The sequence below is a fragment of the Triticum aestivum genome, chromosome 2D (genome assembly GCF_018294505.1).
Source record: "Triticum aestivum cultivar Chinese Spring chromosome 2D, IWGSC CS RefSeq v2.1, whole genome shotgun sequence".
Taxonomy (NCBI): Eukaryota; Viridiplantae; Streptophyta; class Magnoliopsida; order Poales; family Poaceae; genus Triticum; species Triticum aestivum.
The window spans coordinates 561,843,593-561,864,141 of NC_057799.1; the positions used below are offsets into that span (position 1 = coordinate 561,843,593).

The window sequence follows — 20,549 nt, forward strand, 5'->3', positions numbered from 1 at the left end:
ATCCGATCTCTTTTCGGTCGTTATGAGTCCCTGCATGGCAAGGTAACGTTGACTAGTCAAAATCAATGCTATCGTCTCCAATTCCAATCCCAAAAGAAAAATCAGTTCGATACGAGGCATGTAGGCCTCATTCCGCCGCTGCTCACCCTTCCTTACCCCGACGGCTCCATCTCTTCCTAACTCGCCCACGAGTGAGGAGACCACTTGGATGGCGCTTGATCAAGGCGCGTCGTCCATGTCGGGAACGACAGCATGTGTACTTGTGGCCTCTCCCTTGGTCCCTCCTATCTCCAATGACTGAAGGGCGGCACGGCCTAGCACGAGAGCTCCTATATTGCGCGCTACACGCTGAGCGGCCACCAAACGCACGCCCCCTCGCCCCCCAGGGCATGGCTCCCATGTTTTTTGTTTTTTCATTCTTTTTGTTTTTTTCTTCTTGAAAAAAGTTTGGAATTTCAGAAAAGGCCCATAATTCTAAAATAGAATAAAAATTTATAAGAATATTTAAGAATTCAAAAAATGTTCACAATTTTAGAAAATGAACAATTTCTGAATTTTACTGAATATTTTCTTGTATGTTGATCAAAACATTTTGAAATTTCTACGAACATTTTTTAAATTTTGATGAATATTTTTGTATTTAATGAATGTTTTCTGAATTCAATGAACTTTATTTGAATTGGATGAATTTGTTTCCAAATTTATGAACATTTTTTAATTTGCTACACAAATTTTGTATTCAATGAAAAATATTTGAATTTGATTTTTAATTGATGAACATTTTTTGAATTTGACAAACAAAAAATGTTTGCGAATTGGAATAATGTTCAAAACTTGGAAAAATATATTTGTGGATTCGAAAATTATTCCTGAATTGCAAAAATTGTTCACGAATTAAAAAAAGTTTAAGAAATCATGAAATGATAGTGATTTTGAAGAATGTTTGAGTAATCATAATTCTTTCACAAATTAAAAAAATGTTCATGATTTGAGAAATGTTAGCGTATTCAAAACATGTTCATGTATTTGAATTATTTTTCAAAATTCAAATAATGTTAATGACGTTTTGAACATGGAATCATAAAATCTAAAAATGTTTGCGAATTTTGAAAATTGTTCCCAAATTTCCAAAGAATTTTCATCAGTTCAAAATTGTTTATGAATTCCAAAATTCGTCAAAAACAAAATAATGTTTGTGAAATTTTAAAATTATTCTAGGATTTCAATAAATCTTCTCCGATCCAAAATATATTGACAAGTTTATTTTTTTGTGTTTTTTTTGAAAAAGTTCATAAATTTGGAAAATAGTCATAATTGTAATAAATCTTCGTGGCTTTTATAAAGTTTTTGAAAATTTGAAAATTGTTGACGAATTGGAAAAATATTCATGATTTCAAAAACATTCCAAATTTGCAAGATGTTTACATAAATGAGAAAGAAAAAGAAATAAAAAATATATAAGAAACGAAAAATGAAAATGAAAAAAGGGAAAGAAACATAAAAGAAAAATGAAAAATGAAAAGGAAAGAAAATGAAAACTGGAAGAAAAATTGAAGGAAAACGATAAAACTGGTTCATGGAAGGTTCAACTTCCCCCCTTTTTTTGTGAAACGGTTCAACTTTCTAAAAACCAGTATGAGGGCAGAACCCGGAATGGGCCGGCCTAATTCTCCGGCCGCGTTGGGGGGCTCGGGTCAGCCGGCCCGGCACCCCCCTGCTCGCCCGATCAGGCCCAGTTCCCAGCATTTTAGTGGATAGGGAGAATGCTCGGTGCAAAACTGCTGCCGATAGCTCACCCTGAAAGAAAAGGCAGCGGCGGCTGCGATTCTGGATAGGAGCGGCGGCGCGGTTGAGCAAAGGCGTCGGCGCTCGTGGTGCAGCCCCCCCTCCCCCCACCCCCACCCCCATCTCTCCGCGACGGCGCGGTTGAGCAATGGTTCTCCCTCTGTACTTCTGTGCTGGTCTCTGACCCCCTATTCCTCCCTGCAGCTAGCACGAGCGAGTCGACGACAGTAAAAAGCAGCGGCGTCATGGGCGATTTTACCTTGGTCACGACTAGGGGATTTTATAGGTGCTCGGGCACCTCGGCGTCCGTGAGGTCGAGGCCGCGTGGCGCGTACGCCTGCCATGGGGGCTATCCTCGATTCGGCATGGCTCCAGCTCGCTCTTCGCCCCAAAGAAGCCCGGCGTCACCGGAGGTGAGGAAGCCTTCAGTTTCTTTACGGTGATTTTCCCATCCAAAATTTCATTGTTTAGAGTTTATAGGTCACCAGTTTCATTGTTATTAACTGAATGGAAACATGTCTCTATCAGCACAGCTTTCTGGTGTTTACTTCCTTTAGAGTTTAGATATGTACTAAAAGGGCTAGTATGCGTTTCTGCGCCGTTTTATCCCTAGCATTTCAGACTGAAGTTATTCCTCCATGGCTAAGTTTAAGTCTCTTTTATACCTGTTGATACGAAAAATTCAGGACAAAATTGCCGAGGCTGTAAATAGGGCAAACAAATAGAAAAATAATATCAAAATTGTATGTTATAGGAAGCAAAACATATTATGAAACTACACCTGGTGAACAGACTTTAATTATGGCTCGACGAAATACTTCTTAATTATTGAAAAAATCTTATACACTTAGAAAATAGGCTTTCGCCCCACTTTATAGATAAAGCCACATGGCTGAATACGATATAAGGTGTTGAGCTAAACCTCTTAGAAAGTTGATCAAAGATAACTAGACTACACAAGACTAACAGCACAAACACAGCACCAGCGGTGCATTGTTGAGCCGCGCCAGCTTGTCGTCGAGCAAAAGCATGGGAGTGGCAGAACCACCCCAAGGAGAGCCCACAACGCCTGATGAAAAATGACCTCATGACTCCTTGATGAACCACCGGACCTTGCCGCCAAGTCCCACCTCATTGTCGTCGGAGAGGGCCACTACCCTCTCGCTCCGGATCGGGGAGCACCAGCCCTGTCGGCGACCAAAGGGGACCTAAGACCTCGACACTACGATGTGTATATGACATGAGGCAAATGAGAGTGGCCACCATCGGGGCCGAGGAGGCCTCAAGAGACGATTCCAACTAGACCAAGAACGCCGTCATGGCCGGAGGAGACCTGCACTCACCAACGACGTCGCAGGAGGGTTACGACGCAAATGCGCCGCCATCACCAAGTCTGCCGATACGGACAAGGGTTTTCACCCATAGTGTTGACATGGGGAGGTAGGAGAACCATGACCACCTTCCCCGAGGGCTTGTTTAGTTAGGCAAGGTTTGGAGGTTTGAAAGGGATTGAAGGGGTCAATATCCCCCTCAAACCTCCCCAATCCCCTTCAAATCCTTTGGTGAGGGGATTAATCGAACAAGGTCCGAAGGGGGGAACGGACACCCGCAATGTCGCTGGCGCCGACGTCGAAGCGCTGAGCTTTCGCTCAGTACCTCCCTCATACATTGTTGTGGGACCTTGACCATCGAGCTCACCCCAAGGAGAGGCCCACCAACGCCATGATGGATTTGGGCCTTCAGATCTGGATCAGGGTCCAGCTTCCACCGCCAGCAGCAACCTCGCCACGAGGCTAGCCAGAGAGCCGCCTGTGCGTCCCACCTTCCAAGACTAATGCCCCGGCATCCAAGACCCTGCACGACCTTCTGTTGTCAAGTCCTTCATCCACCGAAGGACACCCCTGCCTCATTGCCAAGACCAGATTTGGGCAAGAGAGTCGGCGTTGTCGGTAACCTGCCAGATCGGACAAGCGCCGACCGCCGTAGGAGGGACAAGAAGGCTCCTCCTTCCGCATCCTAGGGCACCCATGCCTCATTGCCAAGGCCGAATTTTTTGTGGGCAAGCGGCCACGCTAGCGACCCCCGACCAACCCCGCTAGATCTGAGGAGCGTTGACCGCTGGAGGAGGGATGTGAAGGCGCCTCCTTCCACGTCCCAGGGCACCTTGGCCACCCTCTATGGCCGGAACTGGGGGAAACTAGCTTTAAATCAAAGGCATTACACTAGCTTTAAATTAATAAAGCCCCAAACAGTAGATACCAAGTGCCGATAGCTTTACCCAAAAAGGCTTTTGCCCCGCTTTATATATAAAGCAAACCACCAAGCCACAACAATGGAGAAGAGTTCACGACACACACACACACAACACGAAGTAGCATAGACACACAGGTTCAAAAGAGGGGGTTCTGCTGAGGGCACAGCTCAACAAGACCTAAATGAAAAAACACAAATGGCGAAGCAACGTCTACCAAGTGGCTAATCCGGCTATGGAGGTGGCGGAGGAAGTGGCGGCGCCAAGCGGAGAGCCATCGCGCGCAGGTCGGTGATGAGAGTGTCGATGGCGTCTCGGTCCTGCGGGCTGCTAAGCGTCCGCCAAAGCTGCATATAGCCACATATTTTGAAGATCGCGTCAGTAGCACATCGGAGAGGCACACGCTGAATCACTAGCTTATTCCGAATCATCCAAAGCGTCCAGGCGAGCACCCCAGTGCCCAGCCACCTAATGTGGCGGAGCCGTAGCAGTGAGGCGATGAGTTTCGTGAATAGGTCAGGGAAATTAGTGTGGCACCAACTTCCACCGACCGCCTCCTGAAAGCAGATCCACAAGAAACGCGCGGTGCTGCAGGTGAAGAAGATGTGGTTGGAGTCCTCTATCGTCGCACACAATGGGCACATTCCATCACCCAGGCCATTCCGCTTAAGTACCTCCACCCCTGAAGGTACCCAGCCGCGGATCCATTGCCAGAGGAAGATCCTGATCTTCAAGGGCAGTCTAATCTTCCAGATCGCCGCGAGGGGCTCTGGGCCCGGAACTGCCATGATAGCCTGGTAAAGCGATTTCGTGGAGAACCGACCTGAAGGCTCCAGGCGCCAAGAGATGCGGTCGACCTGTTGGTCAACATCCGGTTCATGGAGCGTAATACACTCAAGGAGCTCGTGCGAAGCATCAAGCTCCTGGGGGCCAAACGGCCGACGGAAAGCAAGGTGCCCTAAGTCAATAAGGGCCACCTCGACGGGGATCTTAGGCTCTACCGCGGTGGAGAACAGGTCCGGGAAATGCGCCGCGAAGGCAAGGTCACCTGCCCATCTGTTGAACCAGAATAGGGTCGAGGCGCTAGAGCCTACCGCGATGGAGGTCTCGATATGAAGGACCAGGAGCAGTTGGATGACGGACTGCCAGAACTGGGAGCCATCGGAGCGTTGGCAGAAGGCGAGGGGCTGTCCACGGAGATATTTGTTCCGAATTATGTCCGGCCACAGACCTCCCTCCCCGTTCGCGATGCGCCATAGCCAGCGTGTGAGTAGGGCGATGTTCATGCGTTTGGAGGACATGATCCCGAGCCCGCCCTGGTCGTGCGGCTTACAGATCTCGGGTCAACGGACCATTTTGGTGGTACTTTTGCTTATCGCCCTCCCCCGCCCAGAAGAAACACGCTTGAAACTTGGCTATCTCATGATGAAGGGTCTCATGAAGGTTGTAGAAGCTCATGATGAACAGCAACAAGCTAGATAGCGAGGAATTAATGAGTACTGTTCGGGCCACCTTGGACAGCCACCTACCCTGCCAGGGTTCGACTCGGTGTTGTAGCTTAGTCACCGTCGGGAGCAGCTCCGCCACTGTCAGCCGAGAGTCACTAATGGGTATCCCTAGATAGGATGTGGGGAAGGAACCCAACTGGCAATTAAGGCAGTCAGCAATACTTTGGCATTCGTCCGGGCCGTAGCCGAGAACCATGACCGCGCTCTTGTCGAAGTTAATCTTGAGACTCGACATCTGCTGGAAGCAGAGGAGGAGGAATTTCAGATTTGTGATGTCAACCGCGGAGCCTTCCACCATGTTAATGGTGTCATCGGCATATTGTAGGAGGGAGACCCCACCCCCTCCTACAAGGTGAGGGACTATGCTGTGGATGTGCCCCGCGGCCTTGGCCTTGTCTAGGATGGTGGCGAGAGCGTTGACCACCATATTAAATAGAAAGGGGGAGAAGGGGTCGCCTTGCCTAACCCCACATTGGGTGGGGAAGAAGGGGCCGATCTCCCCATTGATGTTAATCGCGGTACGACCGGATGATACCATCTGCATGACCTGGGTAACCCACCGATCATCAAACCTCCCGAAGGAAGGGCCAATGTACCGTGTCATAGGCTTTATGGAAGTCGATTTTCAGGAAGACCGCCTTCTGGTTTTTGGCGCGCACCTCATGAAGGACTTCATGGAAGACCAAAACCCCATCTAGAATATATCGGCCTTGGATGAAGGCCGACTGATTGGGATGGGTGACACGGTAGGCCAGCGAGGTCACCCTATTGGCGTACCCCTTCGCCAGGATGCGGAAGATCACGTTAATCACCGTGATCGGGTGAAACTGGCGGATGTCCGAGGCCCCAGGTACCTTGGGGATGATGGTGATGATTCCGTAGTTAAGCCGGGTTATGTCAATGGAGCCCACGTAGAACTCCTCGAAGAGAGCCATCACTTCATTTTTTATGACACTCCAGAATGTCTAGAAGAACTTAACCGGAAGGCCGTCAGGGCCCGGGGCAGATGTAGGATTCATGCCCTTGACAGCCAACCAGACTTCCTCCTCAGAAAACGAAGCCGTGAGGGCCGCGTTCTCGGCCACCGTGATGCGTTAGTGTTCGGTCCAAATATCGGGGGCCAGGGCCAAACCTCCCCGAGGGGAGGCTGAGAAAAGGACTATAGAACCATCAACATGCGCGCAAATGTCAGACGGTCTTTGAAGGAGGGTCTCACCGTCCCATAGGAGCGGGATGGTGTTTCGTCGCCTCCTACCATGGGTGATGGCCTCGAAATAGGCCGTATTCGCGTCGCCCTTGAGAACCTAGCTTTCAGGCAACCAACAAAGCAAGCAATCAAAAACAAAAAAGGAAAAAGAAATAAACGCGAACTTCGAGGCCATGGTCTTCCCTGCGATTAGACCAGAGAAGAAGCTAGGTCTTGAAGCAAGGCATGCCATTGGAGAAAGAACAGGCCTTCGTCAGCTCCTGGTTGGCCAGACACCGTCACAATGCCTTCGTCTCTGTTGACACTACCTCCGTAGAAGGCCCCCTGCCCTCTTGCCCTAGATCGAAGGGTGCCACACCATCGGAAGGAAGAGCATCCCACCCGAGAGCACAGCATGAGCACTTATGGATGGCTTGCCAAGGGAGAGAACATTGAGGACGACCACCTCACACAAATATTTCGTTGTTAAATTCATTTGATAAGCGAAGTAACTAATATTGATTCAACTTGCCATTACCCCTTGCTGAAGCCTAGTGTATTTATGTCCATTTTAAGGGCATCCTTCCTAGGAATTCAAAGGAAATTTGTAGGATTAGAATCCTTATGAATTTTTTTTTTCAAGGCTTGTTTGATTTGTAGGTTGAAAATCCTTGTGAATATTTCTTATGGTTAACTTCGAACTCATTTCCAAGGAAATTTTTATCGAGTTCAACCTTTTGGAAACTTTTCTATGTCTATTACAACTTCGGCACACACATTATCCCTCTGAAATATTCTGTGTTTTTCCGGTGCTACAACTAAACAACTTGTAATTCTTATTCATGTGCTTTAAATTCCTGTAGGAAAGGACATATCATCACATCCAACTCCTGCAATTTTCCTATTCTTGCGAACCAAAGAAGCCCTAAAGGAGGCCATACAGTTAAATTTAGTTTGTCCAAAGTACAAAGGGATTTTCCGTAAGCAAAACAATCTTCTTGCCTGCCACTTTCTTCCATTTTGTATATTATATTTTTTGTGAAGTGTGCGACGAACAATATCTAATTTACTCATGCTTTCGATTGCAGAATTTCACATTAGTCTAATTCTTTGGAATATAAGCTTATTGTTTGAGGTATGTATATGTCTGTTGTAGGGATGCCTGCAAAAAATTGGACGAGGTACTGACGTGGAAATATTTGGTTTAAAGATTGCCAACTACAGAATGCACAGGGCATTCAATTTTGAGTGTTTTGCTTCCAGCGGGGGTGGATTTGGGACTGATTTTACAAATAAGAAAAGAGTAGGTTCCCTCAGTCTTTAATTTTTCCCTCCCCTACTTCTGCGTAGCCACAGTGTGTTCCATCTTTGACTAATATAATTATTAAAAAATACGGGACTGCATTACTTTCTTGCCCTATATATTAGAGGTTCTTGAAATTATGAAATTCTCTTTACTGGGGTCCTACATCTTATTCATTCTATGTTAAGAAGTTTGATTCCTTAATGGTCTACTTTGCCTTTGCATTATCACCAGATTAAAAGCAGGAAGAGGGCAAAGGATGTTGTGCAGGACCCAAGGTATTCAAACTTGCTGCAACTGATTTCTTTCGTCACATTATGAACTAACTCTGTCCTTGTTGCCACTTATGGTTGTGGTTGTCATCACATTTTTTCCATACCATGTACCTCTTGTATTATGTAACATCTAAGTACATCTCAAAATTCTAATGGAAAGTTTGATTTTACCTGTGTCCAAAATGGGAGCTTTTAGGGAAATTAGAGGTATTTAACTCTTAGGAATATGTCCTCATTTGAAACGTTATTTGATAATCTTTGAAGCTCAACTGTTTTGTCAGCCATTATACAGAATTTAATATGCAGATTAAAGTGTTAAATATATCTTAATTGTGAAACTGTTCGGCTACATACCACAATATTGCTTACATGGGGTCGGCCTCTTGCCAACAACTTCGCTCTGTTTATCATATCTGTTCTACCTACGGGCTATAGCTCATTTGTTATGCTTACGTGTTAGATCTGGTTCTCAATACAATTTAATTTGTAGATTCCAGAACAACCTATTCAGTAAATTGTATGTAAAAATATCCTGGTAATTCAAGGCCATGATGTATGAAGTTGTGGTGCATGCAGCTAAACTCCAGAAGTTTGGGTTCTTTCTCTCTTCTTTTTGGGCTTCAGATGTGCCTTGTTATCTTCTATGTTGACAGAATCTGCAACTCAAACTAAAGACTTCAATATTTTTTCTTATTCATATCGTTCTATACTTCATAGTGATATTTAGTTTAACTTAGTTATGATTCTTTTTGGTTATTCATATTATTATCAACAACTTTCTTTTGATGCAGCAAGGTAGCATCTGCAGACTCAAAGAACCAGGAACAGTGTGAGTGCACTTCAATCTTTAGTTAATTTGTAATTATTGTGTGGCAAGTATGTTACCAAGATTGCCAAGTGTGCTTGTCTAGCAACTTGAGATATGTGTTGTTTTTTTCTCACCACATGCTCTCGCTGCCTTACTTTTTCATTTACTTGTGGGCCACTGGGCCCATACTTTGTTTCCTGGAGTTAGTATCAAATAATCAACATACAATTCCACGAAAAAAGCAAGCATTGTCTCACAAAAAAAAAAACCCGAAAAAAGCAAGCATCTCCCAGTGCAACGTAGTTATTGATGCCAAGAAAGGTAAGTGAGAGTTAGCATCGGATGGCCTTAATGCTGTGGTTGGCCTTATGGAATATTTGTATCTTTCTGTGTTTTCTTGTGCTGGATTTTTCCCCCTAACGCGCATCAATATATTAAGAAGAAAGGGAGTCTAAGCAGAAACATACACACCTGTTAGGGTAGGGTTTAATACATGGCCTTCACTGAGGAAAACAAAAAGGAAATGACCAGCAGCCTATACAAACAGAGGCTATGGCCAGATGCTAGTGCTACTGCGGCCTTTAGCCCCTGCCATACACCACAACTTGGCCTCATCCCTTATATCTTGCATCATGACACTGAAATTATGAGAGGCCCCCTTAAAGACACATCCATTCCTATACTTCCATAATCACCAAGCGACCAAAATTACTAATGAGCCGAAGCCTTTGACGTATTGCTTGACAACTTGCCACGAAGCTTGACGCCGCCACCTGGTAAAAAGAAAAACAACATCCGGCCTTGGTGTTTTTTGCCACAATCCAATTGAGGACAACACCAGAGAGCCACACGCTCCTTGAGAATTTAATGTGGTAAGCAAGTCTTGCACATTCTCGTCCTCCTGATCACAAAGTGGGCATCATTCGTCCATGTGACACATGTGGTAAGCAATCCAAACAATTCAAAAGAAAAGTAGGCATCATTCGTGGTGATCAAGGCCCTGATGGGACAAATGGTGGGTCAGCACTTCAACATCGTTTCAGTGAGGCCAGCCCAAATATTGTTTTTGCAGCAAGGCGGGACCCAAGCCCTCCAAATATCCTCGGCTCAAATTCCACAGCCCCCACAAAGAAACAACGATAATTTTTTGGCTGGAATTTGCATAAGTTCTTGGAGGAGTTTGCTGATATCTTCTATTTTGTAAATGGTGTTCTTTTTTGTGCTACCACTGTTTCTTTATATTGGTGAAATGGCATTGCCAGCTTTAAACCACCAATCTCTATACCTCCCCCACTATCAATATAAGTTCGGTCATTATATATATATATATATATATATATATATATATATATATATATAATTTTATGCATTTAGCCTTTGATGTTTGTTAGATATGGTTTTATTGCCACTTCACCCACCGCTGACACTTCTCAATACTTGGACATTTACGTTTTCAGGGGCACCAGAGTTAGGAATTGGAAGAGAAAACAAATCTGGTAAAACGGTCATGGATAAGAAATTTCTGGAAAAAGTTGAAGCCGTTCGAAGGTACTCAACAGTTACCTCATGCTATAGTGAGTGAAAAGAAAATCCATTGTTCAACTGCTACTGCTTGAAAGTTTGTGAGCAAGTTATTCGATACACGAGATACCGAGACTCGATATGATATGGAAGCAAGAGGTTCATAGTTAAACTTCTGTTTGGCCAATGTGATGAAAAATATAAAAAATGTAGAAGAATGTGCTGCGTTTCCCACTTTTCCAACCCACACCTGATTTGGCCAGTGTCTTTTTAGCATGCCGCGTTCTTGCACGACTGCCAGGATGTAGACTATAGTTTTACAGCTGTCCCATCTCTGCCTACAAGCCCAAATGACCACTATCATTTTGTGTCACTGGAAATTTAGGTTGAAACTGTTGTCCGTTGTGGCCTTACATCATGTCATTCTGCTGGAAATCTGACAGAGTGGACCCACCTGTCATTGTTAGAGCCTTTATGGCTGGGCTTGTGCTTGAGCCAGGGGTTTTTGCAGCTCCCCGAGCCTCCCTAAATCACCCACTGCCTTTCTGCTGTGGGAGAGGTGAGGGCGCTGTTGTTGATTTCCGCCACCGCCCTCGCGTCCATCTGGCGGCAGCTCGCAGGAGTGGGTGAAACACAGAGGATTGAGAGTGAGAGGGCAGAGAGTGGGCGATTTGAAGAGGCTCGGGCGAGCTAGCTCAAGCCGAGCCAGAAGGACTCTGACAATGAGATGGAGACCCATTCAATGAGATTTCAGTTAAAGGACTAGGCAGTGTACTTTTTTTTTTGCTAAAGGTTAGCCTTGGGGTGTTAAGTGTTCAAATCCCTCGTAGCTATAGTTTTTTGTTACACCCTCCCTCGAAGGTGTGTTTTGCTTCCTTCTTTCTTACAGAATGGAGGAGCTTTGCTTCCTCTCTTAGATCCTGCTTGATGTGTGTGCCTTGACTGCCTTCTTTGGCTCCCCTCTTGTATAGCGCCCCCCCCCCCCCCCTGCTGGTTCCCACTATGTACAGTCTCTCTTGTATATATTTCTTCTTTTAATAAATTTTTACTGTCGTGACCTCCCCTACAGTTTCAGTTCAAAAAGGAGTGTTTTGCTGCAATTCACTCTTCTTTGAATCTAATGTTTTTATTTATGTTCTAAGCTTGGGGCTTCTGTTGTTATTATGTTTTTTTACAGGTCTGCACTTGATAAAAAGAAAGTTGAAGAGACCAAAAATTATCAAGCTATTGATTATGATGCTCCAATTGAATCAGATAAGAGCACACTTGGCTTTGGTACAAGGGTCAGTATACATGTACATCTTTACGTGTTTTCACTATTTGGTAGCTTCCATATCATGTACAGCGGAATTTCTCTGGCAGGTTGGAATTGGCATAGCTGTTGTGGTTTTTGGACTAGTCTTCACTTTTGGGGATTTCCTCCCTTCTGGAAGGTGCTTAACATCTACTACACTAGTGGACCACATTTGTTACTTCAGGAAGTAGCAAGTGACTATGGTTTGTGGTTTTGGACTACTGTTAAGAGTTTCTCTTGGAAGCTTTTGAAGTACTGAATGTGTTATATTAGGTATATTTTTAGTCGGTCTGGTTTAGCTTAGTCCAATCTGTTCAACATACATTGTACGTGTGGATCGCACTTAGCAGGTATGTGTAGAGTGTAATTACGGACAATTAGTTACTTTAGGAGTCTGATGGGCCAGCACATTTTTATGCACTAGAATATTACTATCAAATACTTAATTTATACTATTTTTGTGTTTGAAATATCTAGTAACAAATCTATTGTACTATTAATTGGTGACAATTTTGGAAATACAATTACACCTTACATCATTTTTCTCTTACATCTGATGCTGGTAATTAAAGTGATTCATGTGTGAACAAAGCTGTAGGTCATAAGAGAAAAATAATTTTGCAGTTAAAAGTTGACTTTTCATTGTATGCCTATGTACATAATCATTTTCTTACGAGGAACTATACTCCCCTTGTTACAGTGTTAGCCCTAGCAATGAAAGCACTGTGGTTAACAAACAGCTTTCAGAGGAGGAAAGAACAAACTATAAGGTACCCCCCCCCCCCCCCCCCCAACCCCACCCATCCACCCAGAAAGTATTGCTGACTTTTAAATATATGAACTACTCCAGTTACAGTGTATGTGTAGTATTACCCACAAAATTGTTCATAAAGGGTTTTGCTTTTGAAAAATAAAACCATGTCCATGTCACCCTTATAATGTTTTATAGCCATGTGATTTTCTCTCGCAAGATGTAGCTCAATAAAAAGGAAGCATAAGCAATCAGTCTAGACAGCAGGCGTACTGCGTAGCGGTCATGGCCATCATCTAAGTATTCAGAATTGTAGTAAAAACAAATGCCATGCTTAGAAACAGTTGTGGAATGTGCTTGCTTATGAGCTGTATACTTGTATTGATTTGTATTGTACCTCTGATGTTTCATTTCGACACAAAGGGTCAAAGAATTATTTCAGCCGCAATACCAAAAATATCTAAGGAAATGTTTTCAGTTCAGTTTGGTACTTTGTTATTGTATTAAGATATTGTCAATTGTCTTGATTAGAGGGCACTTGAAGGGTACGAAGAAACACTGACGAAGTCGCCTAACGATCCTACCGCTCTTGAGGTGAACTGTTATTTCCTTCTTTATTTTACTTGGGTTATGCATCCTGTCCTAGAACTTTCTGCTCTTACTGTGTGATTTCTGTCCACATTGGTACTTCATTTGTTATTTATTGATGCAACTTGCATAACAAGACTCCTCGTTATAATTGTCCATGAATTATAATTGCTTAGTCAGTAAAAGTTTAATTGGCCACCGGCGATTACTGGTGTGTCTTGATGTTATGTGGGGGCAAGAATACAAGAGGAGTGGCCACCCAAGGTGCGCCCTGTTCAGGCTGCAGCAGATGGGGCGCCCATGCATCACCCCCCCCCCCCCCCCCCCCCCCCCCCAGTTTGAGAAAAACAAATCTCATCTCTTTCTCTCTCCCATAAATCCTACCACCCTCCTCCATAGCCTCACCGCTCCCTCTCCACCTCAATCTCTGCTGCCGCAATCACCATGGGCGATCTTGTGGATCATGATCTGAGTGTCAAGTATGGTGAGCAGCAGAAGCATCGCAATGCTGTCTTCGACAACGCACAGCCCAGTATCTTCAGTTTGCTCGACACGATCAAGGTCGAGGCTTGGTCATGGGCAAAGGCAGGGGCGGTGGGTCTTGGTGCACTACTTCCGGCGATTGCTCCTTAGGCGCGTGGAGTTGTAAATTGGAGTATTAGTCCGGTCCTGGGCTTGTACAAAACTTAGTCTCTATCGATGCATCGAGATGCAAGTTTTTGCGTTTTCTTGAACAAAAGATCTGTATTCTATATTTGAGGGTGTCCGCATCTATACAAGGAGACCCTGGCTGCTGTTGAATAAAGCAGACGAGAAGTTACCCTAATTTCTCCCGTCTCTTCTCTGTCCTCTAATCCCAGCGGCACCACCCTCCTCCGTAGATGCAGTATACGCAGCAATACATCCAGCCCAGCTGCACCTCAATCTCTCCTAACCACGGGACACCTTTTTGTTTTGTTTTGAGAAACCTCGTTGCGAGGGCAGATGGTTCCTGCATTTTATCAAGAAGAAGAGAGATGATCCCCAAAACCTAACATTCTCGGTTAATCAGGGAAAACTGAGTGAAGACCCAAAAAAAGAGAAGAGAAAAAAACGGAAAAAAGACACTAGAGCTTGGGGATAGGGACAAAGACAAATGGAACATCAAGGGACATTGTCTGAGCCAGACACCAGAGCACCAAGGCCCAAAGCAATAGGGCGAGGCTCAAGTGCAACCAAACTGACCACCGCTTGCCGGAGAGAACTCATCCATATCGAATGATGCCTCTGCCACAACATGGGAGCATCAAGGTCCATCTTTCACTTCCTGGCAATGCTCGCCAAAGTGCTCAACGCCGCGATCACTTGTGGTGAAAGCGGTTTTTTGTACATGACCACGGGACACCTGGCATGCCACCTTTGGTTGGGATAAATTTTGGCAGTTTCAGGCCAGTCATATGCTAGACTCCATCATATTTACTCCACTTATCTTCTAGTAGCACTACCTCGCAAGCTGGTGCTTGTGTGGGTGAATTGTACGTATGACCCTTTTTTGGAATGCAATTGTACTATTTTCTTTATCTTGTTGAGATTGATGTGTCAGAAAGAAAATTTTGAGAATAATACATGCATATAAATACTTGAAACATTGTGGAAATATTTAATTGAATTTGAAAACTGCCAATTTTGTTCTATGACATACCTGTTTACTTTTCACATGGCCTCACAGGGTGCAGCAGTATCGTTGGTTGAACTAGGTGAATATCAGAAGGCCTCAGATCTACTTGAGAAGCTAGTTAAGGTACCCTTATTTGGTGCAGCTTGTATTTGCTATTTGGAGTTTTTGTCTTTTTTAGGAAATGGAAGCTTTATTACCCCAGGCCTCTTCATCACAGATACAACCTCAATTATTACATCATTTATGACAAAGTCACCAAAAAATAGCCTAATCAAAGAGCCACATAGACCACACAGATCATCATCACAAATCTAATAAAAAGGTGTGACATGCCACATATATCATCAGACTAAGAAGCCTATCACTGGTGGGCGCCATTCATGTTGGAAGACGCGCTCGTACCATACTGACCGAGTCCTTTGCATGGACTTCGTCCACTTCGGTGTGCTCCCATTGCGCCCACAGCGTGCGCACATCGTGCACCCATTTGCGTCTGTTGCTCAGTCAGTTGTATAGCGAACTGTTGTAACCAAGCCATGTACTTGTATTTATACCATGCCATGAATAGAATTACGAAGAGTTCCTCGATTCTTCTATGGTATTTGAACAGAACAGGGAATGAACTCCCTGGTAAGCCACTCGAGCTTCTTGGCGCCAAGCTCCATCGACTCCTTGTGTTGCACTTTCTGTAACAACGTCCAGGACCACAGCCAACTGGTAGATGAGAGCAACACATGCATACAAGATTGAACTCATCTTTTTGTCAAGCATAACATCATTTCTACTTCCTTTTTCACAAATAAAAGATCATTTCTACGTAGCTAAATGGGCCAAAAAACCGCTGCAGCCTGACCATAATAAGCGTAACGACTAACGACTTATCTACCCCCTGCAGCCACCTCGGAAATATTTGCAGGTTCTGTCTAGCTTGTGAACTTCTTATCTAGCAGAAATGCACATTTTACTTGATGTAGGTAATCCCCGACAAAGCAGAAGCATACCGCTTGTTAGGTGAAGTAAAGTTTGAGCTCAAGGATTATGATGGGAGTTCTTCATCATACAGGAACTCTCTATCTGTAAGCAAGTATTGATGCATATTTATATTTATACAAAATATATGTTGTCGTTGACTAGTTATCACGATACAGGTTTTTTAACTCTAATACTTTGTGATACAGTCATCTGACAGCATTGATTTTGACGTTCTCCGTGGGCTGACAAATTCATTAGTTGCTGCTAAGAAGCCCGATCAGGTCTGTAAATAAAATTATGATCAAGACATACCTTGACATATAACTTACTTGAAGTTAAACTCTAATTTTGCCCAGTTTGTACAAATCAAAATATCTGCCATATTTTCACAATTAACCGACCTTAATTTCTGATAGGCAGTCGAAGTAATTCTATCTTGCCGTCGCAAGTTGAGTGAAAAGCGTCAAACCAGGCAACCTGATTTGGAGGCTGCAAATGAGAATGGTGCTCAGGAGTCTCGAGATATTGATCCTATCCAAGTATGTTGTTTCTCTCATCACAGGATCAGCTGTTACTAATATTTTTGTAAATTACTTGGTTTTTAGCAGAGTTAGTGAAGCTTTCTGCTTAAAAAATTGACAGCATACATGTTGAACTGTGATTCATAATGGGATAGCTAGTGTGCTGAATACAGCCAGAGGGCGTGCTGTGAGGAATTTGATAGGCATAGACTTAAAAGGCGCGGTTCCTGGCCAAAGCCGTCAGTATGACAAAACTCCACGCGGCTTTACCTGGGCAGGGTGCAAGGAGGCTAACATCGGCAACTCTCTGGTCAATTGGAGCTGCGTCTGCTGCCTTCTCGAGCTAGGCGGCCTAGGCATCCTTGACCTCGACAGAATGGGCATGTATCTGCGCCCTACATCTACATGGCTTTGGTTCAGCAAAACCGGCCCATCCAAGCCTTGGAACGAGCTTGCTACTCAAACCTCATCCTCAGAGCATGCCCTGTTCCACACCTCTACCTACACCAAGCTGGGTAATAGTTAGTCCTGCTGGTTTTGGTCTGAATGATGGCTCGACGGACATGCGGTGTCAAAAATTGCACCTGACATCCTTGCCAAGGTCCCTAAGCGTCAACCGAAGTCTGCACCATAGCACAGGCGCCCCATAACGGGACTTGGATCGATGACATCCGTGGTGGCCTTTTGCTGCCAGAACTGCAACCGTTCGTGCTGCTCTGGTGGGCTATGGCCGCAACCGACCTTTCCGACGAGCCAGATTGCCTTATCTGGCGCTGGACAGTCTGGGGTCTACTCCGCCTGATTGCTACAGGGCGACCTTTCACGGTTCCATCTGCTGTCATGCTTGAAAACTAACTTGGAGGTCTTGGGCTCCATGGAAGGTTAAAATTTTCTTCTGGCTGGCTGGTATGAACTGCTGCTGGACAGTGCAGCATCTCGCTCTCAAAGACTTGCCGCACAAACCAGCCTGCTTATTCCGCGGCCAAACCTTGGAGACAATGCAGTACCTTTTGGCTGACTGCCTGTTTTCCAGAGTGATCTGGCATGAGGTTCTCTCCTCGATTTGTGCCACCTTCGGAGGCCTCGTCCCTGGTGAAACCCTCGTTGACCAGTGGCTTGAAGCTAAGCAGATGACATCGAAAGAGAGGCACAAGGGCCTTGCTAGTACTGTGCTGCTCACGTCCTTGATGATCTGGAAGCACAGAAATGCCTGCACCTTCGCAATGCGCACCCAAATTCTCGTGTCCTCAGCAATATCATTCATGAGGGTTGTGAGTGGGTTAGAGCAGGAGCCACCCAGTTGACAGCGTGCCGGCCTGAGGGCTGGGATGTTCATCGATTTCCCGAGCAGTGTTTTCATTTTCCTTTTTGCTCTGCCCGTTTGGGTGTGTAATTAACTTTGTTCCCACCTATTAAATACATCGAAATGCATAGCTTTTGTGTTTTCTCGGAAAAAAAAGTTTTGGTATATATGCCAACATGTATGTGTAATTGTGTATAAGTGTATTAGTGTGATTCTATCAAGTTCCTCAATTCCAAATTTCCAACCCATATACATGCGCTTCTCGATACCTTGCCACCCTCAGAGGCCAACTCAGCTTTCTCGTGGCGACACAGAGACTGGCCCATGATTTCCTGTGCCTTGTTCCCCCAAACACGCGAGCCCACACACCAACTAAATCTACCGATGTGGCGATGCATTGAGCCAGTGTCCTCGACAACCCAGACCTGCTGCTATCCGTTCCTCTCAAGGTGCACCTACTCTCCTCTGGCCACTCTCAGGTCGGTTGGTTTGTTGTTGTCACAAAAGAAAATAAAACTCCACATGTCCCACGCTTGAAATCCTGGCGCGGCTACTGTAGCACTGTTTGTTAGGACAATGTACTCTGAGTTGCTGATTGTTAATATGGGAGTTTAGACAAAACTCAAAGTGCTCAGTTATTTTCATGTGCTATCGCAGGTTGACCTGCTTCTCGGAAAGGCCTATTCTGATTGGGGCCATATCAGTGATGCTGTTACTGTTTATGATAACTTAATCGCTGAACATCCTGAAGACTTCCGTGGTTATTTGGCGAAGGTATTGATAAGATGCATATACTTTGCGCTTTAGCTAGGAATTTCCAATTTGGAACTTTGAATTGTGCTTTTTAGGACAACATAAAGAGTGAACATCAGCTATGTCCTTAATTTTTCAGTAGATTCGACATGCCAATTCATTATACACAATATTAGCAAAATAAATAAGGGGGCATATCTAGCCATGGACAGGGGTGCATGGAAGTTGGCTATCCACGTGCCAGAACCATGACTAGGTTTCGAGATCTTATGTATTTCAACTCTAGCCTACCCAACTTGTTTGGGACTGAAAGACTTTATTATTGTTGTTGTTGTTGGATATATTTAGAACATACCATGATTCAGCTATTTATTTTACTACTAAGCAAAGTCACTACTTTGAATAGTTGTGGACTCTCAGTAGTCTAATCTTGACCAGTTATTTGTTTCTACTGTCAAGTGACGGTATACATTTTGATTTCACTTTCACAGGGAGCTATACTGAAGCAAAATGGTAAGGCAGGTGATGCAGAAAGAATGTTTATTCAGGTATTGTCTTCGTTTGTGATATCTCCTTTCAAGAACATGTTTCATTTTTGTTTGTGACATCACATACCAACGGTTTCAATATCTACTGGCCTCAAAATTAATTACTACAAATCAGTTATGGTACCTAATAACACCCAGAAGGATAGAGTTGAGTTGAGTACTTCACCAACACCTTAAATTGCAGAAGAGGGGATTTCCATTCCACCTATTTGGGGGCTACCTCTAAGGGCTGGCCAAGCCATCTGTAGAACACTTCTTGCCTATGTCTGAATATGCTATTTTAGACATATATAGGTCCATCGGTATCGATGGGTAGGCATATTGCCGTGCCCTTGCACCATGTATACCATATAACAGGCCCTACGGCCGGGCCTAGGTATGCAAAGCCTGTGGGCCCCTATTCAAGCATGGCAAGCCTATCTGGAGAAGAAGTAACGGAGAGCCCCATCCGGGAAGGACTCTCAGTCTACCACCACCTCTCCAGTCATACATAGAGAGGCCAAGACTTGCAAGAGACCAAGTTTTAGAAACCCCATGACTAAGCAAGATCTACTTTCGTTGTAATCAAGCCACCAAAGTTCTCAACTGTCGATTGCAAATTAATATGCTATTTAAACATACCAGTAACAAGAAATGGTTAGACACCCGCCTTGAGTGACATAGTTTTCCATCCGAGGAATAATCAAGAGAATCCAGTGTCTTCCATCTTCGGGATGCCATATGCGACTTAATTTACTCCCTTCCATGCAGGCCAAATTCTTCGCCCCAGAGGCAGCAAAGGCACTTGTTGATATTTATGCACAGAGATAGTCCACGAGAGGTAAAGGAGGAAAAAACTTCCGTTTGAGGTACCAACACATTCCTTTTGTTGAAAATGAGGTTGTCCTACTATGTTAATATCTAGACTTAGTGCAACAAAGGGGTCAAAATCATAGATGTATGGCATATCAGGTGGACTTAAGCTGTCGTGGACTGTTAGCACTCAGTAGGACATTACAGGCGAGGGCAGCAGTCCATGCTAAGCTTGTAGAAGATCAAGCAGACCAAATGAAGGCAGGGAAAATCAATAGAAGAGCAAGAGTTCAAAGGGAAGGAAAAGAGTTTGAAAAGGTTTTGGACAAAGTCTTATAGGACACACAATTCAATTCGTTAAGTCGAAAGTTCAGTTTGTCGCTGCTATTCTGATAATGTTCTAAAAGGACAAAAGTTGCGAAATAGTGGTTACTCTGCTTGAGAAATACTCCCTTCCATCAAGTATGATGTCCCATTGAAACACCGATATGTAAAAAGGGTTCAACCTATTGAGGTTTCCGTAATTCGCCACCGCTGAAGGTATCCTATGTCCAAGTAAATTGGGTACCTAAAAACTACTCTCACCCCTGAAGCCACATAAGATTAACTGATTAACTGGGTTTGCAAGGAGAACCGGGAATTGAAGAGCTCCCACAACTACACGGATATACCGGCATAGTATAATCCAATCGCGGGCTTTCATTTTCTGATTCCCTTTTTCATTCTTAACCTG

At 44.4% G+C, this 20,549-nt stretch overlaps 1 protein-coding gene across 5 annotated transcripts; it reads left to right on the forward strand.

The window, feature by feature from the left end:
- Window positions 1–1,764: 1,764 nt before the first annotated feature.
- LOC123054513 (uncharacterized) lies at window positions 1,765–20,340 on the forward strand. Of its 5 annotated transcripts, none has more exons than XM_044478299.1 (19): window positions 1,765–1,874; window positions 1,990–2,224; window positions 7,594–7,710; window positions 7,887–8,033; window positions 8,268–8,311; window positions 9,100–9,137; window positions 10,574–10,664; window positions 11,815–11,920; window positions 12,000–12,070; window positions 12,632–12,701; window positions 13,214–13,276; window positions 14,979–15,050; window positions 15,902–16,003; window positions 16,106–16,180; window positions 16,316–16,438; window positions 18,381–18,497; window positions 18,968–19,024; window positions 19,775–19,872; window positions 19,976–20,340. In XM_044478299.1, the coding sequence occupies exons 4-18, from the start codon at window positions 7,956–7,958 to the stop codon at window positions 19,832–19,834; spliced, it is 1,167 nt and encodes a 388-aa protein (XP_044334234.1). In that variant the 5' UTR covers window positions 1,765–1,874; window positions 1,990–2,224; window positions 7,594–7,710; window positions 7,887–7,955; the 3' UTR covers window positions 19,835–19,872; window positions 19,976–20,340. The 5 variants fall into 5 exon arrangements, with proteins under 5 accessions (XP_044334234.1, XP_044334231.1, XP_044334229.1 ...); XM_044478296.1 differs by having other exon boundaries at window positions 1,990–2,198; XM_044478298.1 differs by having other exon boundaries at window positions 1,779–1,871; window positions 1,990–2,198.
- The last annotated feature ends 209 nt before the right edge of the window (window positions 20,341–20,549 follow it).